The sequence below is a fragment of the Harpia harpyja genome, chromosome 5 (assembly GCF_026419915.1).
Source record: "Harpia harpyja isolate bHarHar1 chromosome 5, bHarHar1 primary haplotype, whole genome shotgun sequence".
Taxonomy (NCBI): domain Eukaryota; kingdom Metazoa; phylum Chordata; class Aves; order Accipitriformes; family Accipitridae; genus Harpia; species Harpia harpyja.
This window is the reverse complement of record NC_068944.1, coordinates 26,516,223-26,543,373: the sequence shown is the minus strand read 5'-3', so window position 1 is coordinate 26,543,373 and position 27,151 is coordinate 26,516,223. Positions and strand designations below refer to the sequence as shown.

Sequence of the window (27,151 nt, the reverse complement as noted above, 5' to 3'; positions counted from 1 at the left end):
TACCTGTATGAAAATGCAGCAGCATAAGACAAGTACAGTCAAGTAACTTAGGGAAATATGCCTCCTTTTTATGTCTTCAGTTTAAGTACTAAATATCAATTGTCACCAGCTTACACTACCTGAAAAACTGTATATTGAAGATACATGTGTTAACAAAGTTAATAAACCTTTCCATCAACCATATTGCTGCTAAGTGACACTTTCTTACTCTACTTTGAAGAGTTGCAGGATTGCCCTACTTTGACAGTTATCTCCTCTGCTCAACATCCTTCCCGCTTGCAGGGGAATCTTTCTTAAGGTTATCTTTCTTAACAGAATCTTACAGTGTATCTTTCTTAAATTGTAAGTGCTGTAGTCCAAGAAAAATATTAAAAGCCACAATTCACATTAACAAGTAAACAAACTAATGTGCGGACAACACATAGGGGATGACACACACTTTCATCACTGCACATCTGTCTTGTGATAACAAACTTCACACCAGCTTTTTGTTCTTCTGATGGCAGCTTAGATTGATTTGAAAAGAAAGCTACACTGAGACGGCAAGTACAGCACAAACTTTTAGTTTCCACATGGTGCCACGATCGAAGTATGCCAATCTGTGGTGCTCCCAAGCTTGACAGAGTTAAAAAAAAAAAAAGACAGACATTCTTACTGTAGGACGGAGCAAAACTTTTCCAGCCCCAGAAGATGGAGTCTCTCTTCATTCATGTTTTACTTTCATCAAAGCATTTTCGTGTGGTGGTAGACCCAACCAGGGTTTTCAAAGGTGCAAACCAGCTTAGATGTCCTTTGTCCCTTTGGAAATGTCAGCGCTGAGCTCCAGAGAGATCACACACGGTCTGGGAAGGGGCACAGCTCTATGCGCCTGCGCTCCAGTGCTACCTGCCTTGGGCAGCCACAAAGCAGGAGGTGTCCAGGAGACACAGTTTGGCCAGGAGCTACAGCTGTGCTAGGCCTGGAGAGATGGCTCAGCTAAGAGCCGTTACTGAGAGTTCTGGGAATTCATTACAATGGATGCACTTTGGTAAGCTCAGTATCTCTGTGACAATCTTTTCCTATGTCTGAACCACAACATTTTGTTTTCTCTGAAAGCTGCCGATGAAGCAAACACTAGTTTTTGGGGAAATTGCTTTGGCATCCCTCAGAATATCAAATTGAGTAAATCATTTAGCAGAGAAAAACAGATTTAGGCACAGTTTGGCAGGCCATTATCTTGACTCCTTTACTATGTAACTTTTCATAACTGTGCCTCATCTGGGAAAAGACACAAATCTGTTGTTTGTGGGAAGCCAGATAATTAGTCACTCTAAATAACAACTTATGAACTACAGCTAAAAACTAACCAGACTGGTAAACAGGAATTGCAAGACTGTGATTTTTGCTTCTTTACCCAGAGTTTCACACACATGAAATAAATGTTTAATTCAGCCCTTCTCTAGCAGCGGTTCACAAACCAGGGGTGGTTCATGAAACCACAGAGCTTGCTCGTGGAACCGTATTAAATGGTAACATTTCTCAGTTCTGTTTGCCTGCACTGGTCATCCTTCCTCAAATTTGGTATTCACTGGTTCATTTGTCCACAGCTTGGAGGTCTATAGGTTTCAGTCAGGTCAACCTAATGACCAGAAATGTAGCCAGTTGTTCATAAACAATTTTCCACTCAAATGCACAAGAGCCTGATTTGACAGCCCCTTAGAGCCAACAGCCCCTTGCAACAGCCAAGAAGCCAAGGTAACAGCATCTTGAATAAAGTATTGATTTTTTTACACTGGACAATGTTTACATTTTTCCTTAGCACATAACCCATCCACATGTACTTGGTTATGGACGAATTTCTGATTTGACACACACTGTGGGCAAACACTGTGGTCAGAGGTTGCTAGGAGCATATATGTGTATAGCTGTTAGTCATCATGTTCTCCTATCTTTGTAGAGGACATAATTAAGAGTATATCATTCACCTCTTTTGTTTGCATTATGGTTGGACCTGGCTGAGAGCAGCAGGAATGAACTCGAAACCTGAGTCATGAATGTGGATGATTACAAGAAGGATCTCAGCTAGCAGATTTGATCTCTTGAGCTTGGAAGATAATTAGAGAAAAACTGTACAGCTTAAGTTTTTCTTTAATTAGCTTACAGGCTGCAATGTATGGGAGTTCAGTGCTTAAATCAATTCTTACATAACTCATGGTTCTCTTTTCTTTTTCCATCAATATTACTACTTCCATTGAAAAATATTTAGTTTTTAGAAAGGAGGGAAATGTGATAGTCATTTATTGCCCCCACACTGCTAAGAAATTCCATGCTTTTATGTGCAGGAAGCATTGTGTTGACGTTGGCTTCCCCATGAGTTAAAAATCTTGTTTAAATGTTGCAGAATCTAAATGCTCTTTGAGGTTTTTCTGTGTTGTTTTATGGAAAGGCTTCTGCCTGATTATTTACAGATGCTGTCCCTGAGAAAGCCAAAAATAGTCCTTTACTAATTCAAAATTTAAACTGGCATTTTTATTATTTTATTGTGTAACCAAGAAATTCTGCTCTGGGGTCCTCAGTTCAAAGAGGAAAACAGAGCCCTTTGGCAAACTGTTGGCATCACAGGCAGTGCCATTCCCATTTAGCTAATGGCAGCGCCAAGCCTTGGCAGACCGTAGGATCCTCTCCAGCAGAAGTGCAGGTTCCCAAGCATCTTGCAGCACAGACTTCCCAGGTTACATGACCACGAAGGGCTCACATTGTTTGAAAAGCTATTTGTCCCACAGTAGCACAGGGTGTTTAAAACAATTTCAGTAATTACGACAGCCTTTCAAGCCATGCTGCTTTTCTATGGCCACCTTGGCTGAGCATCAGTAAGGGATTTTTTTCAACAGTTCATGAAGTGCAAAGATATATCTTGAGCTCAACAAGCAAGAAATGTTGCTCAGCCATCTCAGCAAGCAAGTGTTTCATCAGACGAAACACTCCTCCAAAATTTCTCTTCACTTCTCCAAGGTTAAGGAGAGTCTTGAACACTAACAAACAGGGGGACTACCTTTGCCAAAGAGGAGCCAAAGAGCTTGGATATCATCATTGCCAGTCTAAAGACAGATTTTACTCTTTATTCTCTCAGCAACCAGCAGCAGAAGAGTTGCACTTTCATTGCTGCCTCAAGCGACTGTTTTTCTATCCTAGGTCCTGTATATACCTGGTCGGGGGTGGTTGTTCCACTGATCTGGAGACCATGTGTTAGACTACTCCCATCCTATGGTTATGGCAGCTCCAGTGATCCCAGGAAGGGGCTGGGAAACAGCACAAACTAGCAATATGGGAGGTGGGTTACCAGACGTTATTTCTGCCTCACCAATAGCTACAGTAAGAGCATGTTTCAGAAAAGCCTTCCTGGCCTGGGTGAACTCATCAGCCTCTCCAAATCCCTGCATCACGCAATGGTTAGGAGGGAGAGCAATGTATCAAAAACTCAGCATTGCAGTAAACAAGAAGATAAATTACTGTTAGCATTACAAAAAGTTCTGCATAAAATATTGTTGATAAAACATTTGCAAATATGATTTTCTGCCTGTCAGCGGGTACCAGCTGAAAGCTGCTCCTAACTCAGTCTGCACAAACACTTACTTGTCTACTACAACGTAGCTTTGAAACAAAACAGGAGCGATTCATGAACCACAGGTACAGGACAAAGTCTATGGGTCTACATGGTAGACCAAATTGTTTTCTAACAGACTGGCCTACAATCTGGATGATATCTTTCAAACACTGGGCTTGGGAGGTTTGTGCTTATTTCCTACAGTCTAACTTCTTATCTGAAAATAGCACCATGGATTTTCTGAAAATAACAGCAAACACCTCTCAGGTGATTTCTTCACGGATTTTTTTAGTTTGTACAGAATGTGTAGTTGTTCTGCAGTTTCATTTAAAAAAGAAACAAAAAAACCCCTGGACTACACTTACCTTCTTCAGTCGAAAATTTCCTTCACCTCAGACAGACCCAGCTACCAGAGATGATCGGAGAAGTTGGTACATTGACAAATAAATTAGGTTCTTCTTTGGATGCAACAAAATATTATCACTTATTTTGAATAAGGCAGAAACCCCTCTGGAACAATTAGCATTTTAAGGTTTCAACTTTATGGAAATTATTGATTTCTCCCAGATATGAAACAGCTTGAGAACTGAGATCACAAAGTCAAATTTGATCTAAAATTGAGGTCTGATCTTTCCTTCCTGAAACACAGTGGAGCTTGGGTTCCCACAGGTTCTGGCTGGATGCAACTCATCTCTAGCACTGGTACAACTGGCAGCTGTTCCTTCTGAGTGTGCCATCAGCTGAGACATGGGGCTGAATTTACGGATTAAATACAATATGGTGAAGAAGGAAGAATTCCTAAAGGTTGTATTCCAGAGAAGCTGTTATATATTTAATTAAAATATATTGTTCTGCATGGTATAATTAAAGTACAACCAAGAACCTCTGCTCTGGGGCCTAGGACCTTTTGGGGAGTCTTACTAAGGATTATACACTGGAAAGACCTGTACGATATGTTTAGTCCTGTAAAGTTTCTTAGCCACAGCACAAGCTGGCCATACAGTTACTTATTTCTTGTAACTACATATTGAAAGATAATGAACATGAAAGATAATTTGCACTGCTATACTACTTTTCATCCAAGGATTTTACAAGCTTTAGAAATAGCTATAAATTTCTCTAACAGTGCCGTTCCCCATCATTGCTGCAATTTAAGAACCTCCCACAGTAACACTAAACTTTTAGTAAGCATACCAAAACTTCTGGTACTTATCTCTTGGGTTACAAACTACTTTATCAGTGTGTTTTGTGTTTTATTTCCATGCTGGGATTATGGATCTGAGATATATTTGGATAAAGCTAACTAGATGCCCTCCACCAGCCTTTGTCTGCAGCTCCCTTGCTTTCTCCTGGGCTCTGTAGTCTGCTGTTCTCAGAAGCAGAGAACCACACAAATGCTGTAAAGTGTGTTTTCTCCTCCTTACCTTTTCAGATGGACATTAAGTGAATTTCTCAACACAACATAGGCATTCCCACTAGAGCTAGAAGATCATCAGGATGTCCTGACTCTCCTCCTGCCCCGTATCAGAGCTCCGATTAATTGCTGATTGCTCCACAGGTTCCTCAGGAACACTGATCTACCATGACTGCAAGCAAATTCCTTGCCTCCGTTTCAGTCTCCTCTCCTGTACCAAAAGGATGATGACACATATTTCCCTTACTGAAAAGATCCATGATCACTCTGAGATGACCAGTGAATTCCTACTGTTGTTGAGGAAAAGATTTCGTAAAAACTCTTCATCTCTCCTCACCTTGTTGATGAATATGCAGTTTTTCAATGATATGACACATGAGAAACCAAAAGATTAGTACTGAAGACAGAGTGATTTCTCTTTTTCTAATAAAAAAGAAGAGTGGCTAGCAAAAATTTTCTTTGGCTTTGGATGTCTTTAATAAGTCAAATGGATGTGCAAAATGTAACTGAACATCTTCCTCTGTAAGTGTATGCTGTGAGAATGGCATTTTCTGAAATATGGCTGGGTAAAGAAAATCACTTCATCAATTTTGAAATCTGGTTCTGAAAGAAAAATGCAGGCTAATGGCCTCTGATGAAACAATAATAACAAAAATAATAATAATCAGGATATTTCCCTAATTCTACTAGTATTATTTTCATCACCATTGCTTTCAGTACTTGTACCTGTTGGCCCTAACTCCTACGTTGTTTCACTGTGTTGGAACATGCGAGTTATAAACTAAACTCCACAGCTATTTTGTTTCTTGTTTATTCAAAAATCAGGAAGCTTCTTTTAACAACCATATTGACAAGGAAAGCTTGCACAATTGACTGAAAATTGTATCCTTTTTATGGTGGAATAAAACAGCTACAGTTGGCCCACAGTATTGTACTGATATCAAGAACATTAAGTGGCAAATCAAGTGCTTCACTTTCGAGGGATTTTCTCCCCTAACCTTTCAACTTACACATTTATAGGTCTCCCAAGTGCTAAGAGGAAATCTGTGCAAAATTAAGTACTTAAGCACAGTTACACTGGCAAGACATGCATCTAGCTAAAGCCTAAAACTGATCTCTTACAAGAGCACTTCAGCAGACTAAATTTATTAGCAATCTGAGCCTGGGTGCAAACTGCACATTGGATGCAAGTCAGCCAGAAAATGGGCTCGGTGCTTGGTAGGGTTGGGTGTTAACCAGCCTGCCTTGGACACTACTGCAGAAACTGAGCAGCACTACCCCGGACGCTGTTGGTACTAATGAACATGTGTTTGTGCATCTCTGCATTGCGCCGCAGTTACAGAAGCAGGCTTGTGAGTGCAGTGCTAACCAACTGCATGATCAGGAGTCCCTATTGGGGTCTGCTGATAGTGGTCTGGCTGGCTCCTACTGCTTTATTACACAGGGCCAGAGGATTCCCCAGGACCTTCACACCCATTCCTGTGACAAAGCAAAAGCACCAGCCTGAAATATTTTTGGTCTTCTCTTATTTTGGGCATGTGCTCACTATAGACAACAAGTGTCTCCCATTCGTCTGTGCCAGGCCAGGTTTTATTTGTCATTAGTCAACTCCTGTGTAATCTCAGTGTTTCTCTCATACCTAGAATGTTAAGCCAAAATTAACAACCCATGGCTAACATGCATCATGGTTAATATGTCATCAAGACTGTATGTCCGCAAGCAGCATTCTCTGCTAAGCTTCAGTCCTTGTCTTCCTGACTCAGCCATACCCCTCCATGTAGCTTACTAACTCGGATTACGTGTAACATCTTTTGTTGTTTAACACTAATAGGATCCAGTTGAACTATGCATAATTACATCCAGGTCTCCTTCAATGGATGGCTTGTTCCCTCTGTCAATGATTTAATAAGTAGAGAGACATACCATAAAATGGAGAATGAGTAATGCACATGGAGGTGATTATTGTGCTGTGGTGCTCATGCTAACAGCTGGAAGAGATCATGGATTACTGAAGCTATATGGGCTTTGGGATAGCCCCTGCAAAACATTTTCAAGAATCCAGAGTTTCTTTCAGTGGCCAGGTTAACATAACTTTCCAAGCTACTTTATCCTTCTTCCAAATGAGTGTTTCCTTCACCCCATTTCCCGCATCCTGAGGAAGGTTATTTAATCTCATCATGGAGATATCCTTGTGAAAACTGGGGAAAAGTGGAGAAAGTCTGGAGCTCACAGTCATCCTTAAGTAATAATTAATGGAGGATCCAGGACACAAAAATCTCTCTCATTAATACCTCCTTAGTTCAGTTAGCCATGATAAAAGTCATCAACAGGCATAAGAGCCTGACGCTGGACAAGTTAGTCTGGTGAGATGGATCAAGTGAAAATTCCCCAGTTTGACAGGGTTAGGGGTCAAACATGGGGACAGACCCAGAAGCGTGGCTCCAGCACCCCTGCCACTGACTGCAGGCCTGGGGTCCAGCTGGAGACAGTCAATCTGCCACCCACCCTGTCAGCACATCGTCCAGAGCTGGAGTCGGCGGACCAAAGGAGAGGTCCACGCACTGAATACTGCCTGGGGTATATACTGTGCAAGTCTCAGAAGTGCTACGACTCCAGAAGTGCTCTGAATAGAAAAGGAAATGGTGCATGCCAAACCCCACCCCCGCCCCGACCCCATGGGGAGGCAACAAGGGTTTAATTTACATGGAAGTGGCCCATGGGCTAAATAATTCAGTATTATCTCTCCAAAAAAAGAGGGAGACATCACAGGAACAGGGTCACCCGAGGAGCACTCTGCCAGCCACAGGAGCCAGAAACCGAGTTTCTGTGAAACAGCCTGTTGTGGCTTGGGGAAGAGATGGAAGGGAGTGAGAGGAGCAAGCCCCCAGGCCAGAGCAAGCTGCGAGTGCTCACACTGGGTAGGGAGATTTCTTACGCACTGCCACATTTGCTGGCAGAAACCAGGGTGCAAAGGCTCAAGCAGCACCATCACCCCAGAGCAGCTTCCCTGAAAAGCTCCATCCCGCTGAGTTATCCAAGGGTGAATCAGCCCCTCCTTTATTACCACACGCATAGCCAAGGACAGCTACACTTCATTAGACCTCAGCAGTGAGCACACCCTAAATCAACTCTAAAAACCTTCCTCACAACTTAATCCCTGACCTCCCTGGTGATTCCCTAGCTTAGAAGTCATCCAAAAGCTTTTGGAGAGGAACACAACAGGTCAGCCAGACTCCTTCCAGACTTCACCAGAAAAAGAAAAATACTCATCCTGTTCACGTTACACATTTTGGGAGCTGGGGTGCACAACACCTCAGCCATAATGCTACAGCTCACTGAAATTTGCAGCTGATTCCTGGACCGCTCTGTAATGTGCCACGGAAGCCCTCGATGCTGAGCTCCCCCTGCGGAGCTGAAGCTCTCACAGCTGCCTCTCTGAGAAAGCTAATGCAGTCAGCATCCACCTCCACCTACAGACATCCAGCAGGATGGGCTGCAAGTCTCCAAAAACCAGAATATCAGTATAATAAACTACGCATCATACAGAAGCATGATCTGTCCAGCTTGCTTTACTACACCTGGCTTCATCACAATCAACCTAATTCAGACAAAAAAACAGGCAGAGCTGATGGACTCAGCTGGCTGAATAATCCAAGGGAAGACTTTCACCAGGTTCAGCAGACACCTTGCCTGTCTCCACAGTTGCAGAACAAAGATATAATTGAATATCATGGATTTGTGTCAGGAGGAACTGCATGAGGGTCAGATCTCACTTGCTGCTCTTCATTCATAATAAATTTCAGTTTGTTTATTTCTGCTGAAAACAGCCTAACCACATGAAACTTGGTTCTTTGATGTGAACACATACTACAGTAATAAAAAGGGGCCTGTGACATCATTTCAGATGATGAACAGAATAAATTAAATATCAGAAAATGCAGTAACTTCACAGTAGTTTTTTCATCAGAGTAAAAATGTGTTTTCAGCAGGTTCCATCTTCTCTACCTTTAGAGCCTTTCAGGAGAAAGACTATCCCTCTGTTCTGGACAGGTCACACTCCTGCTTTGCCACAGCTGTGAGCGCTAGTACCACCCCTGGAATTTGTACAACCTGAACTGGTTTGTATATATTTGCTTATAAAGAGCTGAGTTAGCTCTCACAAACGCTGATGTGGAAGCACAATGATACCACAGAAGTCTCAAGCTTGTCTAACCGCTGCCAGAGACATGCTGAATTAGCTGTAATACCTTCCATGATGCTGCTGCAGCAAGGAGTCTATCAACAAGTTCTTTTGCAGCGTACAGTGCTCCAGGCAAACACAGCCCTGATTTGTGTGGGAAGCTGAGCAGTTTTGTAGCCACAACTACATCACTTGATGCTAAACCTTTGCTGAACTGTTCAGAAGAAATGGAAATGCTACATCCCTCCAGATCCTCCATCTCCATGCCCTGTTCTTTAAGTTTTAGAGAGGTTTTTATTCTCCAAGGCATATTTTGGATGCATCTAGAAACCATACTTTGAGCTCTACTACATATTCTCTTGGTGATTTTTTGACTGTGCATGATAAACTCACATTGTATTCTGATACTCAAACTGGAAAAAAAAAAAAAGTAACTGGAAACCTCTTAGTAAAATGTCCCTGTGTTGGTTCCAGATTATGAAGTTTAAATGAGATGAAGATGATCAACACATAAAGACCTTCCTTGGCCTGTACCAACAGACCTAGATGTGTTAGGTGAAACAACCCAAACAAGTAAAAAAAGCATTTATGAATTTGCTTGGATAATACTTCAACCTCCTGTTTACTAGCTGTTTACAAACAGGCCTAGAAGCAATTGCCTGTTCACAATAATTTTTTTGGAAAGCAATATAGATGAAAACATGTTTTCATATGACAGCTAACAGAAGAACTAATTTATTTATTGCTCATAAAGACTTGAGGACTCAGTCATTCTGTGGGGAGGCTCTCCTGGAACCATGGATGCTCCTAAAATGCCACCTCAACTTTCACTGAGCTCTACTGTCTTTTATTTCTACTCTGTTCAGATCTCAAGCCTAGGAGCCAGCAGAGCAGATGTGCTAATTGCTGCTATCACATCCTTCCCTTGGCTTGCAGGTTATTACCCACTCTTTGCTTATCTCAACTGCTGAGACCACAAGCCCTTTGGTACCTGCACAGTTCTTAGCCTGAATTTTGGTTAGCAGCAGATGCTACTGAAATAAGCACCATGAGTAACAGCAACAGCCCACCATTTAGGCACTGGAAAGGGAAAGTTGTTCACTGCAAGCATGAAACATTTTAGTCACTGCTTGAATTTTCTGCACATATGAAATACATAGTTTCTATAAATGGATGGGCAGTCTGTAATATTTTTTAGAGGGTGCTGCTGATTAAACCATAGTGAAGAATGTGACATTTGGGGGGGGAAATTAAACCCAGTGGAAGTTTTCACTAGAATATTGTGTCTATAGAATAAGGTAGTTCCATTTGAAAGATTTAATTTTACAAACAATTTCAGATTTTTCTTTAAGAAAAGCTAAAATAAGCTGTGGATAATGTTTAGATTCTGGACAAATTGTAATGAAAAAGCACCAAAACATTCTGTAAAACTGAAAAATTGCATTACTCAATTGAAATGTATTTATTTTGAGGTAACAAAAAGAGGAAACAACTGGACAGTATTTCTAAATAAATCACTGTGACACCCCATGCATCTCTGGCTAGGAAGCCCAGCCTCCAAGTGAAAACTGAGACATAATTTATCTAATCTGTTTTTCCCATGAAACAAAGAAACAACATTTAAAGTTAAACCAGAATAAAGTGGAATAGCTCAGTCGTTCAGAAATTCTGAAATTGCATTTCAACTGAAGACCTCAAAATAAAGCAGTCTAGGCTTTTCCAAGATGATCCTTTCTACAACAGCCCCTTGTTGGGGGGGAAGTGGGGGGCAAATCACATGTTGTCTTTATTCAGAGCAACAAAACAAAAAGTTAAAACACCAGAGTTTACTCTGGGACAAAACAGTCAAAAGTTTTTGACAAGCTCTAATATTAGAGCAATACATCAGCATTGCATTCTCTTTGAACAGCAGTATTTCCGTATAAAAACAAACTAATATACTTGGAGTATTCAGCCCTGTGCAACGGAGTCATATTTGCAGTATGGAATCCCCCAAATGAGGTCTAAATGATAGAAGTATCTGGTGCTTAGAAACTTCCATATCACAAATATATGGGCCATTAATCATGATGAAAATAGACTGAAACAATACCTTTTCCACTCAGTCTTTCATTAAGTTTCTGAATTCACTGCTAAAAGTGATGATGTACCAAAATAAAAAGTCTACAGGTGAAGCACCTACTTGTACCAACCAGTGTGAAACTCTGGATCTTCATCCTTTTGCATTGACCCCAATATCTAAGTCACAGCAGCCCAGAGAAGGGGCAAGTTATTTCATGTTTCACCAATGCAAAGTATCTTATACTTTGTCACACTTGGTCACTTGGTGACAGAGGCACTCAGCGAAAGGATACTGCCCTAGATGGAAAGGCTTTGGTTTTCTTGGACTGACCTGAACAAGGGGAGTGGCACCCACAGAGTGAAGCCTACATGTCAGCACTTTGTGCACTGACATGAAAGAAGTGTAGAAGAAAATGTATCCTCCCCAGGTAAATAAGACAGAACTAGTGACAACACACATGGAGATGGATGAGGTACTCAACAATTATTTTGCTTCACTTTTCAATGGTAACTACTCTTCCCACATCTCTCAGGTCCCTGAACCTCAAGGTAGGGACTGGGAGAATGAATTCTGTCCCATCATAAAAGAAGATCAGGTTCAAGACCACCTGAGGAACCTGAACGTACACAAGTCCACGAGACCAACAAGATGCATTCCAGGGTCCTGAGGGAATTGTCTGATGTAGTCACTAAGCCACTCTCCATCATATTTGAAAAGTCATGGCAGTCAGGTGAAGTCCTCAGTAACTGGAAAAAGGGAATATTGCACCCAATTTTATAAAGCGTAATAAGGAGGACCCTGAGAACTACCAACCAGTCAGCCTCATCTCCATGCCTGGTAAGATCATGGAGCAGATCATCCTGGAAGTTATATTCAAACATATTGAAGACAGGGAAGTGATTAGAGATGGCCAACATGTCTTCCCCAATGGCAAATCATGCCCGACCAACCCAGTGGCCTTCTACAATGGAGTTACTACATAAGTGGACAAGGGAAGAGCTACTGATATCATCTACCTGGACTTCTGTAAAGCCTTTGATACAGTCCTCCACAACATTCTTGCTGCTAAATTGGAGAGATACAGGTTTCAAGGATGGACTGTTAGATAGATAAGGAATTGGCTGGATGGCCGTGTTCAAAGAATTACAGACAACTGCTCAATGTTCAAGTGGAAACCAGCAATGAGTGGTGTCCCTCAAGGATCTGTACTGGGACCAATACTATTTAATATCTTCATCAATGACATAGTGGGATTGAGTGCACCCTCAGCAAGTTTGCAGATGACACCAAGCTGAGTGGTGCAGTTGATATGCTTGAGGGAAGGGATGCCATCCAGAGGGACCTTGACAGGCTTAAGGAGTGGGCCCATGTGAACCTCATGAAGTTCAGCAAGGCCAAGGGCAAGGTCCTGCACCGGGTTGGGGCAATCCCCGGTATCAATACGGGCTGGGGGATGAAGGGATTGAGAGCAGCTCTGCAGAGAAGGACTTGCGAGTACTGGTGGATGAAAAATGGGACATGAGCCCACAATGTGCGTTGCAGCCCAGAAAGCCACCCATATCCTGGGCTGCATCAAAAGAAGCATGGCTAGCAGATGGAGAGAGTTAATTCACCCCATCTACTGTGCTCTCATGAGACCCCATCTGGAACACTGCATCCAGTTCTGGATGTCCATCCAGTGCCCACAGTACAAAAAAGACATGGACGTGTTAGGGTGAGTCCAGAGGAGGGCCACAAAAACGGTCAGAGGGCTGGAACACCTCTCCTATAAAGAAAGGCTGAGAGAGTTGGGGTTGTTGAGCCTAGAGAAGAAAAGACTCCAGGGAGACCTTATTGTGGCCTTTCAACACTTAAAGGGGGCTTATAAGAAAGATGGTGAGAGACTATTCACCAGGGCCTGCAGTGACAGGACAAGTGGCAATGGTTTTAAATTGAAAGAGGATAGATTTAGATTGGACATAAAGAAGAAATTTTTTATGATGAGGGTGGTGAGACACTGGGACAGGCTGCCCAGAGAAGTTGTATGTTTCTCATTATTGGAAGTGTTCAAAGTCAGGTTGGATGGGGCTTTGAGAAACCTGATCTAGTGAAAGATGTCCCTGCCTGTGGCAGAGGGGTTGGACTAGATAATCTTTAAAGACCCCTTCCAACCCAAACCATTCTGTGATTCTGTGTTTCTATGATTCTAGATACCCAAAAAGGTACCCAAGCACTGAGAGAGTGGGAATCCAGTGTGGCTTCCGTTACTTGGATTTTCTGTGCCATCATGGCTACAGGCTTAGCTTTTGGGCACAGACTTGTTTTAAACCATCAATTACTGTCCAGTTGAAGCTTTCCTCATGTATTTGATATGTCAGCCAAGGAGAATCTCTGATTTTTCCAGTTTTACAGGGAGCCACAGGGCTGATTTAATCAAGCTTTGGAAAAATCAAACTTAGAGCATGTAATGAACGTGTACACAAAGATGAGGGTTACTGCATGGATGACAGGAATAATGCACATCAACATCTGGGTGAGGCAGGTGGTGCATAAGAAGGAAGAACATGACAGTTTATTATTTAAACATGAAAACTGCATTTTGAGAAAGTATTTTCAAAGTAGTAGCTAATCAGAGGTGAAGACCTTTGATTCTGTTCGCTTTCTCTAGGACATGTGGCAAATACATCTGTATTTTGTTTACAGATAGACTGAGAGTATACGGACCCTCCAAAACAATACCTGAGTTGCCTGCTGGGTATCTGATGAAGATGCCAGCCTATAAGCCTTTATTTGTGAAGCCCTGATGTCAAGAAAGTGAAAAATGCAAATCTTCTAGGGGAAGCTGTGGTAAACTAGAAGAATTTATCAGCAGCTGCCTCCTTCTTGTACCTGAAAAGCTTATGCATTTACTAGTACAATTTTCCCAACAATTTTCCCCTTTGTTACAGTGCTCTCTACCACAGTTCATCACTGACCCCAAGTTATGCTTGAATGGCTTGATTGTAAAAAATGTTTGGCATTTAAGAGGAGAACTTGGTAGAGGATTCACCATTTTAGTTGCACTTTATTAATAGAGGCTACTGAAGACCCCAGTTTGTAGGTATGCATGAATATGAAGCTCTTCCCACAGGTATGGTGTGGCAAGAGCACCCTCAGACCGGTGGGCATGAGGAGCAATCTGCAGGAGAGCAGCAGGATGAGCAGTTGACACGGATCCCTCTTTCCCCCCTCACACCAACCATTTGCAATTCTTGCTCTGGGGTCCTGAATTTAGGCCAAAACAAATGGGGAGAAAAAAAAACCCCACAGTTTGGGACAGGGGTATAAGAGAGAAAAATTTCTCTAGACATTTTTTCTTTTCATTGGCAGCCACTGGACACTGCTCACAGATTTGGTATGTCAGGCATGGTCCCAGCAGAGACTGCCCAGCACACAGGCTGCAGGTGAGGCAGCTGTTCAGCCAGGGCTGTCACCACCACAAACATGTTTCACTTTTGCAATCTATTTGGTACTTATTTTTCCTCATCATGCTAACCACAGACAATATTATAAAACAAACAAAATCATATTATTAATATGTTTTCCAAAGCCAGTGATTTATTGTGACCAGAAGTCTGTGACAAGGATCCTGTCTGGCCAGTCCTGCCTTCGCAGTTCCTTTAATTGCAGTATCACGAGAGGAAAAGTACATCACACTTCCTATTATCTTGACTTCTTACATAATAGAGGAAAACAAGCTTAGGCTCAAAATAACCCAAGAACCCCATACCAAGACCAAAAAAAATACTGAAAAATTAACATTCCACATGTTTAAAGAATGTAAACAAAAATGTCATCACACAGACATGCAGAAAACTGGTGTTACTCAAACCAAGCGCTGCCAATTCTCCATCTAATGAGTTGTTGAATCCCAAGAAAATCAGAAACGACTCGTGAGAGCTTAGTGAACAACAGCATTTGTTTTTCCTTCTGATTTCTCCTCATTAAAAGCTACAGGGAAATCACTGAGCTAGAAGGACTACCTCAATTATTCTTAATTGCTGTCAGTTCTGATTAGCGCAGACCACAGTGATCCTGCAATGAGCAGCACAGGGGACAAAGCAGGTGCTTTGTCTCTTCACAGCACACTCGCTCTGCTTGCAATGGAAATGCCATCGAGGGAATGGGTATGAGCTCACGATTCACAAAGACTGGTAATACTCAGGACCACATTTTGTGTTAAAGCAAGGCTTAGCCTTCCTGTTTTGCTCAACTCTCCATTTTTTGCCTATGTATTTTTGGGCTGCGCTGCAAGTAATCTTACGAATGAAATCCAAGGTCCACCATGGTGTGCTCACAGCCCACCCTTGCAGAGTGAAAGGGGTGCTACCACTCGGATGGGAGCATGAACGTGGCTGCAGCAGCTCATCTGCTGAGCAGGGATGTGCACATGGCCCAGCGGGCCAGTTACATAAAAGCAGCAACAAACATTTTTCTAAAATCAAGATGAGGACAGAGGACTGCCTCAAGGGAGCTGAGTGAATATTGATGCTTTTTTGAGCAAAATAGAGGAAGTAAGATAAGCCTGCTCCTTGCTATTTCTCCTTTGGTATATATTTGCAAGTCAGTTGGGGCATAACAAGAAGTAACTAACATGGTTCCTCGATACACAGCAAGAAAGAAAGATAGTTGAAGAACAGAGCTGCATGGTGGCAAACTCTGAGTTATCTGGCTGGTTTCTTATAACCTTTCCCCCAATAAAAGCTAAGAAAATATCAGAAACATACAGAGTGGGTTAATATATATTATCAAGTATAGATGGAGATGGATATAGTTTTGAAACATAAAATATCATAAACCCAAGTTTAACTGTTAGCCATTTTATCACCCAGTCATCTAGGACTACATTCAACATCTCTTTTATTCATTAAAAATGAATAATACAACAATGAGAATGTAGGAATATCCATCTCAAATCAGCTTGCAGTGAATACCAACTTATTAGGTAAGTAAAGAGAAAGAGACACTTAATATTATTGCTTGTCAAGAAGATCCAGTACTGAACAAAATGTTATCTATTTTTATAAATCCCATACTGACCTGATGCAAAATTCCATGGCAGGATTAACTTTACTATTGCTTTAAAACTTTACTATTACTATTAACTTTAAAACATTCACAGTGAGATGCAATAATACTTTGATGCTATTCAGGTTTTAGCAAACTCTTGCTTACGAATTTATATAATGTTCTTGAACTAGAGGGTAGGGAGAGAGGCCTCTGTGTGACTTACTAGATATACTATCATAATAATGTAAACTATCCTCATTTTTACAATATGTAGAAAAAAATACAAGGTTGCAAAATTAAAATGTGCAGGTACAGACCCACAAAAGTATTTAAGATCTTAAAACATACTTTGATGCCTTAGTTTCTGCAGGAAGCACCTCAAGCTCCTCTGACAAGTGTTAATGGATGGCGCAGTGCATGCAATTACAGAGGAAAGTAGTCCTGTTCACCAAGAGCGGGACTCTAATTCACTAAATACAATGAAAATAAATGATGAGTCGTACTGTGATTTAAAGCAACGTAGTTATTTAGGCCTTTCAGCTGGCTGCACAAGTATCATTTAATGCCCTGCCTTCCAACAGTGGGATGACACAAATCTAGTCAAGTCATTTCACACTTCAACACTGGCAGGGACAACATTGCTTTAACCAGTGGAGTTGTACCTATTTACAGCAGATTTGTCTGTGACCTAGGAATGTAATTTGTGAGAAATAGTCAGAATATTCTCTACTCTCCTCAGATTTCTAAATGCCATTTAAAATTATTATGAGAAAATGATGTTATAGACAGCTCCTGTGAATTTCAAAAAGAGCCTGAAGCAAGAAATCCCAGAAAAAAACATTTCTTTGCCTACTGTACTACAGCTGAAATGAATAATCAGTATTTTAAAGCCTGGGAAATCAGCATGGAAAATCCCAAATCCTCATAACAAACCGAAACCTGAAGAGAACGACGGTCTGCTGTGGGTATCTCATCTGCACTAGGCAGAGCTGCAGAAAAAATACAGATTGTCCTCCCCTCTGCCCCATCATTCACCGAAACCTTCCTCCCACCACTGTTCAAATATTTCAAAGAAGCCACTTTGACTTAAATGTCTAGTTTACTGGAAACCTGCTGGCAATGTCCTTATGAGTTGGTTGAAAAACAAGCAATGTAATCTGCAAAGATTTAAACCAGTGTATTTTTAAACAGGGAAGTTTGCTGACTGCTTTTTCTCTCTCTTAGTAGTGGTCAGCTCTGGCAGCAAAATGCTTTAAAAAACACACAGGCCGTGCTGGAAAAAGATCAAAAGCGGATCAAATGGCAGGGCCAGCTCACATCAAGTCTCGCAAGAAAGAGGAGAAAACAAACAAACAGAGAAGATGAGCTTTTCTTGCCGTGCATCGCCCCACACTACCCACCTGCATGCGAGGGCTCCTGGGCACATTGCAGCATCTCTGCCACGCAGCCCAGACCTGCAGAGCGAGGGGGACTGCACCGTCCACCTCCACCCTATCCCTCTCCCCAAATCGATTCAGCAGACTTTATTCTGACAGCAGCTGGGCTTTTCCTCGCAGCACTCCTCCTCGCTGGGCTGCCACTCCTGGGGAAGGGAAGCAAGCCTGGGCGCTGGTTTACCTTGACTATCAAAGAGTGATAGGGTTCAGGGTGATGGCGGCCCTTCTCGCAGGTGGGTAACTGATGTACATGTAGCATCTGGCTGTCTCTGAGGGTGGGAGGTGAAACACCATGGGGCTGCACCGAGCGTGAGCACCGTCTGGTCACAGCACAGCTCGCCCTCTCTGCTCTTGCTGCAGCACATGCCATTTTATTAGTTTGTATTTGCGAGACTACATGGACTGTGCTGTGCTAAAAATGTGCAAAAGCATGCGGATAACCGTCTTTTTCCTTTAAGAACACGAAGCCTTCTACAAGCCTCAGAGGTGAACACGGAGAAAGAGTCCCCAGAGTCTTAAATGCCATACTTATTTTCTATGGGATTTTCCTAAAGGGCCATGTTGAGACCCATACAAAAAGCAATGAGTTATGTTTATAGCCCTTTATATCCCTTCTAGACAGGCACACAACTGCAGCTGACCGGTAAGCACCCAATTCACCACCCACTCTCCTCCTCTCTGCTCAGCTTTCCTGAGCACACAGGCGAAGACAGCGAGCGCCCACCAATTTTGGGGCAGACTCGGCATGGCTTAACCTGCAAATTACTAAACTCTCCGCCAGGATTTTGGAGGCTGGCCGTGCCGAGGCAGCAGTGGCGGTCCGTGCCCTGCTGACACAGCTGGGCCGGGCTCGGGCTGGTTCGCAGGCAAGATTGGGTTACAAGGCAGAAATCATAACAAAGGCAGGAAACAGATCAGCACTCTCTGGGTTTAACACCCTCTCCAGGGAGCCTGCCGGTTTCCAGACTGCAGATGGTTTTAACCCTGTCCTGAAATGCACCCGTGCGGCATGCTCCACTCTGATGAATTTGAGCCTGGTACATAAAATAAAAGCAATTCAAGGCAGTGCAGGAACGGCCCCAACAGACACCAGTCGGAGCAGTCCAAAGGGTTTTACATCACTTTCTATGAATGGCCTCAGAAATATGAACCGTGCTGAACGGGGTCCAAATAATAGTAACCAAACTGTTATGATGGAGTCCCTGGGCTGAGCTTTGGGATGACCCTCTCCCCGCTGTTCCCTACCGGTTCTGCATGGTTTTGTCGCCGGGGCCCGAGCCTCCCCGCAGCAGCAGAGCATCTCCGTCACCTTGCAGCCTGGCTCTCCATTTTTTGCTGCTCTCAGCACTGCGCTTCCAGCACGGGGCAGGAGGAAAACCCCGGCTGACCTCATGCAGCTTTATTAACTCCAGTGCCAAAAAAACCAGTTGTGCCCTCAACTGCTTAATTTTGGCAGCTGCGTTAATGCAATGGATCCATCGGAGAGGGGATGTCTTTCATAAAACAGATCAGCTCTGCAGGACTGTAAGTATTTCATTTAAAATAGCTCAAAGGAAGCTGTGTAAACACATCACCGACTCCCCCAAGTACTGATTTGCTTTGCGGTGCTACTGATTTGCTTTTAGGTGTTGGTTTCTCACTTTGCAGCAGAATGCTTTAGGAACAAGTCCTACCTGTGACGTGAAGTGTTGCTCAGCACGGGGGAAAGGGGGAGCAAGCCACATGATCTGCAAACTGAAGGTGTTTGGGGAAAAGAGGACATTCCTTATGAGACCATAATGAGCACAGCACTATCCTTGGTCCCTGCTGGGAGCTCTGACGTTCTGGAAATAGCAATCTCAAAAGGTGAAACATGGTCACTTAGAGGTTACAAACCCATTTCATATACAAATCCGATAGCAAAAGGAGAGACAAGTGCCTGCCAAAAAGTCCTTGCTGGGAATTTGTCCAAGTGAAGGCTGGAGGACTAGAGCGGGATCACGGCTTCCTTCCAGCAGAACTGTCTGAAGGGCGCATCTGCAAAGGTGGTGATAGTCCTATAATACATCACCCTGCAAAGCTCCCGTAACTGTTGGAATAAGGAGGAGTTTCTTAATTCAGTTTCCACTGTATTAAAAGCATATGAAAACTATTAAAAAAAAAAGACATAGGAGTAGAGTATTATAAAAACCCAAACAAACCTCAAAACACACCCACCCTGGAAATGTCTCCCATTCACAGCTTCACTGAGTATTTTCTTTTAACTCACCACAAGTCTTCCCAGAAGAACAACTGAAAAGACATTAGACATTATTTATTTTTCTTTCTAAAATACTGTTTTAGAAACCTCCCAGAGGGGAGAAAAATAAAATAAAATTATTATAGCGCCACATCAGTGCAATCAGCAAGCTCAAAATGAAGAGGACTACAGTGACATTAAGTACTGCCTTGACATAAGATGCTTTTTAATTTCATGTTCAGCTCTTTTGCTTCCTTTTACAAAGACACTTCCACTTAATCTCTTCTAGGCCACCTTGAACACCCACTGGACATATACATATCCTTGGTGGCTATTTTGGTTATTTTGTGAGGTTTTTTTGGTAATCTGGTTTCATGCATGTGAAAATTCATTCTCTGCAGTAAATGAAAGGCCTTCACAAAGGGTCTTCTTTCCATTGGAGACATGATTACAGGCTCAATTGCTATTCAAACCAAGTGTAATAAAAAGGGCTTGTTGTGGAGAACACAGCTCCATTTCTCTTTATTAAAGCACAGAACTATTCACAGTTACCTCTTGCATAAACAACTGAGAATAAAAACAGCTCCACCATGCTGTATTTCACAAAGCAGCTTGCCAAGAATACGAGTTTCTCAGGAGTTGGGATGCTGAGCTGCAGCAGAGGAGCAGATGTGGCTATTGGTGCAAAGGTGGGACCCAGCTAACACCCTCCCATCCCGTGTGTCAGCACGCACGGTGGTAACACGCTGGGCAAAGGGGTTAAAACTCATGCCATCTTTTCAACTCTTCCTGGCCCAGAGTCAAGGTTTACTGAAGCAAGAGGCGAGCTGTGAAGTTTACGGGGTTTACAGGGTGCTGATCTGACAATGGAAGGCAGCTACCATATTTCCCTGCGTCCTCTTGGTGGGCTCAGTACTGATCCTGAGGCTGAGACGTGCTTTTTACCTCCTGCTGGACTACTCCATACCTAACCCGTATGGGCAGAGGGAATGTGGGGAATAAGAGACAGACTTCCAGCTAAACAGAAAAAGGACAGGAGCCACCTCTGCTTTGCTCCTGCTACCTCTCGAAAAGAAAAAGCAGAACATGGGGTTCCCTTACGGCACCACAGACCAGCATCTCTGCAAAGTACCTTGTTTTCTGCACCTCAATGATCTAAAACTTGAACTGCGAACACTACACAAAGCACAGGGATCTTCCATGCATGTGGCTTCATGCACTGTTTTGAACAGACACATCCTGCAGAAAGGATGTGTCTGATCTGGGACTAGCAGGGATGGAGCAAAGAGGGGTTGAATTACGGGTCTCTGAAAAAATGATCTTTACTTCAGTTCTGTTTGATGACCCGAGAGACACACAATGAAGACATGTCTACTCCTCCTCCTCCTGCAGTATTTCAGCTGATTCAGACCCTCACACACAGCAAACTTACTAATTTGACACGACAAAGTTTTCTCCTAATTTTAGCTAACCTTGACCAACTATTTAAAAAGGGACCAGTTTTAAAGTTTTCAATATTTTGGAAAGCTTTTTCCACTCCTCTGCAATGAGCAGAAGAACCAGATGTTCGTTTGTTTGCTCCCCCTTAAAAGTGAGCCACGCTGAATATTCTCCAGTCCTTGCCTCTGCTGCCTTCTGCAAGGCACTTAGTAAAGAAATTCCACATAACACTGAAATATGCATATGGTCATTTTTACAAATTTGTAAAAGAGGTTAAACATGTAGTATCATTAATCAAGCAGAAACCTGTTTTCTTAAGGAGACAAGTAAGTTATGGAGCAATGATTAGTTGGCCTGTTTGAGGTAGCAAGAGGACTTGTGACTGGGGACTTTGAACAGGGTGAGGACAAGAACCATCTCTCTGATTTTTGGCTTTGCAGACCTAGAGAGCAATACCCCCAGGAACATGTTTGGAGCACAAATTTCCAGATGGAACCTACATGCAATCTAGTCCACAGGTCTGGTTTTTGTACATTTGAAGTCATGCTGTTAGGTAGTCCAACACGCTGACCCAAATCCAGTTTGGATGTATTCATATGAAATGGAGCACATAGGATTAATATAAAGATCTGTGCACACAAGCAGTGACATGCAATAACTTCTGGGGACAGGTGAATTTAGCTGTGCACAGATGTTATGTTGAAACATTGACAGTGGGTGTTCGCATTATTCTGGCTTCAGACTGTTCAAAATGTTAATTAAGGACAAGAGCTCTCCCACTCCAAACTTGAGTCTTACAGGTCAGATTTAAAATGAAATCATCAGTTACTTGGGGCATTATATGTCATATTTCCACCTGAAGCAATTAACTTCCAGGGAGAAGGGAGGAAGGAAGAAAAATATCCCTTGGCTCTATGTATTATTATTTTTTGTAACCAGATTGTCCTCCATTATATGATAAAGCAGAAATGTATGTAAGGAATCTTTCAGTTACCAGTTGTCACTACATACACAGACGGTCTGAAATCATACCTTAACCTCTTAGCAAAATATAAAAGGCAAGTACTTTTTCTGCCATTGAGGACTCCTGAATGTAGTGTATATTGACTTTAACAAGCCTGGCAAGTAAAAGCATTCATGCCCATTCCTGGGCTAATTCAAAATCTAAAACTTGGTAGAATTTTCCACGTTCCTGGCCAAGACCTTGGTAACAAGCATGCAGATACACGTTACTTAAAGCAAATCAATAAGCATTTTCCAAACTTTGAAAATTTCACTTTTTGAAAGATATGCAGTGAAACCCTGTTAAGCAGACCCTAGTGCCCAGTCATCCTTAAAAGAAAACTGATGTGCCCTGCATCTTCATGGCATTAGGAAATGGCTGTCAGAAAGGATGCTATGAAGTCCTGTTATGCTAGGCCTGAATGTCTGCACAAGACTTCTAACACACAATCTCCTTATGAGCCTTAGCTGGGCTGAAGAGAAGTGGATGCCTGTGTCTTGCACTCCACCTCCTACAAAAACTCCAGCTGCCTCCATTAGGAGTCACAGGCTGAACCACGAAAAAACACATTCACGTTTTATTTAAGGCATTGATCTCTCTCTCTGGCTGGGTAGATTTTCCAGGTGCATTCCTGACCAAGCTGAAGATTATCTGCAGGACACAAACCACTCCATGCACCCATTGTGCAACACTTGTCCATTCCGGCTTTGGGCACTGAGCAAGACTCCTTTCCCGCTTACGCCTCCCTCCTGACCCCTTTCTGCTTTCTGGAATCTCAGCCCACTCACTTAACCCAGGCTGAAACAGGACAAATGGAAATTTGTTGGCTTTTGGCTGCTTCACTTAGGTTTACCCATATGCAGAAGGTTAATCGAGACTGGATAAAATTTTATTCCAGCTTTCCTTTGGCTAATCTGTTGTACTGCAGCACAGCGGAGTTTGAATTGGTTTTGACTTAGCAAAGCAACATACTGTTCCTTGTTAGTGTCTGCAACAGGCAAAACCAGCCTAGAATACTTACAGATTCTTTATTTGCGCTATGCCCATTACCTTTCTCTCCCACAGGCTTCTTTAAGCATTTATGCTTTCCCCAGCGTTTATATAGGACATAAGACCCAGATCTGGAGTTGAAGATCTCTGTGCAGTAACTCAAAACGACCAGGAGCCTGATGCTCTTGCTCAGCATGGAAGTCCCTTCACACAGCATTAGCCTCTCCTTGCTACTGCCATTTTAAGGACAGGTGTCTTTAAAGACGTAGATGTCTAGGCTCCCTAAAAGTAGGTGAAATGCCTCCCACCCTAAGCCCTATATTCAGATTTCACATGGAAGTCAATCTTCAGATGTAAAATTTTCTCTCTGAAAATCATCAAGAAATCTGCCAAGCACAACAACGTGATGTACTGCATTCATGGTGTCACCTGTCCCAGGACACTGGCCGAGCTCAGGGCTGCTGAGTGTGACGGTGGGGGACAGCAGAGACTGCTGGGTCTGGGTCCGGGTCTGGGTCCGGGTCTAGGTCCAGGTCTGGGTTCAGGTCTGGGCCAAGCTGGTGACGTTTCACACCTTCCTCACAGCGGCTCCCCCAGGAGCATGGGAAACCAGGCACTAGCCATGCAGAGGCAGGGAAGATTGATGTAATATTAAACAACATCTTATGTCAAAACATCATGGCACATTCGTTCCAATGCTTCTGAGAGTGCAGCAGAGAAAATGCCATACTAACAATTTAATCTGATCTTTCCCCTTCCCTGGGACACTGCTGAAGTGGACAGCAGGACGCACGGCTGCTCCTTTACCTGTAGCAAGCAGGAATGACTACAGGGGCTTTTGAGCAAGGCAGCCTAAGGCAGAGAGGCTTCCTAATCTAACAGCTAGGGCCTTACTGTAAGAGACAGTGCATGTGTCAATCAACTCGTCTGTCAAACTGACTTGTATCAACTATTTCTCTTGGTAGCTGCTAATTAAAACACACAGCTCTTTGCTGTTAGCATACTTGTTGTTCATAAATAGCTGACAAAGTAATAGCAGCAGCACCACTTCATGCAGACTGCACGTTCGGGGGCCTGACTCAATGGGATGCTGAGCAGTGTTTGCAAAGGGCTCAGCACCCTGCAGAATCAGGTGCGGGGATGTCACCTCTGCCAATTCACTTAACGAGGGTGTTAGCGCTCCAGGACATTTTGAGAAAATTCCCAAGAAATAAAAGGAATCTAGGATACCAATGTAAGCAGCACCTGACAGGTATGTGTTTTATTTGTGCATGTTGTTAGATATATCTAACAACATATTCTCAAGTGAAAATAGCACTCCCTTTCTCATGAGACACCAGTGTGTCTCTGTCGCTGGTAGTAAGCACAGCACAGCAGCTTTCTGATGGGGAATAACTCTGAAGCAGGTACAGAAAAGCCAAAGATCAATTAGACACATTTGAGCACTTGCAACCTTATAGTTAACAGCATGCAGTAAAGAGCAGAGTATAGTAGCAGCTGGCTACAGATGCAGTCTTGTATTTTAAATGAAGCTTAAGAGGAACTCAGGAGTAATGCTGGCGTGTGCTACAATCCCACAGCAGCGCTGGGAGAGTCCACTTACAGGTATTTCTAATCATTTTTTCTTCCTTCTTGTGAAGGCTTCTTATCGGAAATTTTCATTTCTCCCACAGTTTTCCTGTGTTACTCCTTTGCATGGAAACATAATGGTACCAAGTGCTGCAAACACAATGCTTAGTTTCCTTCCAAGACATTAATCTCACAGGTAATTTTGTTATGAATTTGAACAGCCCATAATGCAGCCTAGGTGTTTTGGCAGCAAGCTGATGTTACTAAACATCATTATTTGTCCAGCTAGTTTACAGGCAAATAAATACAAAATCCCCAGGTGTTGCTTACAGTACAGCCAATGTTTTTCATTCCATTTGTAAATACAACAGGCTGTTCAGCCCACACACCTATTTTATAGCTCTAATGAATAATAGAGAGGAAAATTCACACATAATGGTGACCACACCACCTTTCAACGCACCTCTGTAAAAGACAGAGATTGACCAAACAGGTATGGCTCCAAGCATGCAAATGCAATATATGAAGAAACATGTCAAGAATTTTAATTGTACTAGATAGGAAATACCCGTAACTAAAATAGATTGCCTACATAAGAGCACACAGCTGGAATGACTTTAGTCCCCGCAGCATTGCTAAGAGGCCTCTTTATGGGTTTGGATTAGAAGGAGAAGTGCCTTTAGCCAGGCACAGCAGGACAGGTTGGAGAGGTGCAACTCCAAACCCATGGAGCTGAACAGCTCCTACAGCTCCTCAGTAAGTTAGCACAGGACATACAGATCTGATAACTTTTGGATCACACTATTACTGCCTGACACTGACAGATTTGTCAGGGTGCACCAACTATTTTCCATCTTTAGGAAGACTGGTGGTTTTAAATTCATGGTTTGGATATATCAGCAATAATCCATTTATCACCCATGCTTTCTACATCACAAGAGACAGAAGCTACTGACAGAAGAGGGACATGCTGGCGGCACGCAGGCACCTTGACAGCTCGTGAGCACCTTGACATTCCTCTGCAATGGCAATACTGCACACACTTCAGCGTTTATTTATTTATGGAGACTTCAGTTCCCTGCCAACTGCCCCAGTACTCTGAGTTTGTACTGGAAAAGAAAAGAACGACAAAGAAACCCTTACACAGGCGGCCCCTCTGGATGCAGCCCCTGATGCACAGGGCTGAAGCCCCCACACAAACCCTGGACGAGGGCGCTGGGCTCTCTCTGCCGCTCAGGGCTCACCCCAGGAGAGGGCAGGCTCGGCCCTCTTCCACCTTACTGGCCATGGCAATTAAAAAGTTCGCTCCAAATGAAATTTCTCAGCCTAAAATGAACAGCCACATGGGCACTGCCATTCACTGAGGATTTAATTACCCCTGGACACAAAATCCTCATCTGATAAATATGGCCAGATCAGTGAACTGGAAGCAACATGCCCGACTTTCCTGTGGCTTTGTGAGTATCGGTGACCCTGTGACTTTTTATTAAGCCATATGATCACACACTGCAGGCATACATGTGAAAGAATGCCCAGGGAGGGATGTGGCTTGTGGCACCTGAAATCCCTCACTAGTTATTTACAAACCATAAAGAAAAGTTGACAAATTCCTAAAGCTCAGAATTTTTTTTTTGTTGGGGGTTTAAGGTTTGTGTGGATATAGCACACCACCAGACTGATGCCAGACATTTTTTTTGTGCACGTTATTATAGATGTGAACAATGGCTTGGATTTATCCAGAGATAAGGACTAAAATTATTCAGTCTGTGCAGTGTTAATGAATAAATGCTATTCCTGAACTATCACAAAATTCCAAGCCGTGAGTTTTGCTTACCATGATCATGTTTAAACTGTTATTTATAGGCAGAAAAGAATTGTATTTTTTAAACCCTTTTCTGAATAAGTTTTCTATCTCAAAGTTTTCATTTTTCACTGTAAACCATTCACAAGGCTTTTATCAATTGTTACACTCCTAAAACTCCCCAGTTGTATCCTATCAAAGGTGGAGAAATAATATATTGCTTCTCACTGTATAAATACTATAAACAATATGTAGTGAGAAAACAGTTATTAAATGGATCTAGTTCAGCTGCTCCCAAGCCACTCATCAGGGAAGAAAAATCATATTTTCCAAATATGTTTTTAAACTGGGGGGGGGTTCCCCTCACCTCTTTTTAGTATAGCAGTTTTTATTACCACATGGCAGGATGATCCATCCACTTCTGGTC

General features: G+C 42.7%; 1 protein-coding gene across 2 annotated transcripts in view; it reads right to left on the bottom strand.

Moving 5' to 3' along the window:
• The window catches only part of COLEC12 (collectin subfamily member 12), a 101,587-nt gene that overhangs the window by 57,571 nt on the left and 16,865 nt on the right, over positions 1–27,151 (bottom strand). The window contains exon 1 of one of the 2 annotated variants that reach the window (XM_052787753.1): positions 17,668–17,716. The exons of the other annotated variant lie outside the window; for it this stretch is intronic. Within the exon in view, the coding sequence (XP_052643713.1) occupies positions 17,668–17,701 (34 nt within the window). The 5' untranslated portion in view covers positions 17,702–17,716. Of the gene's footprint in view, positions 1–17,667; positions 17,717–27,151 lie in introns of those variants that run through there. 2 annotated transcript variants of the gene reach the window in all.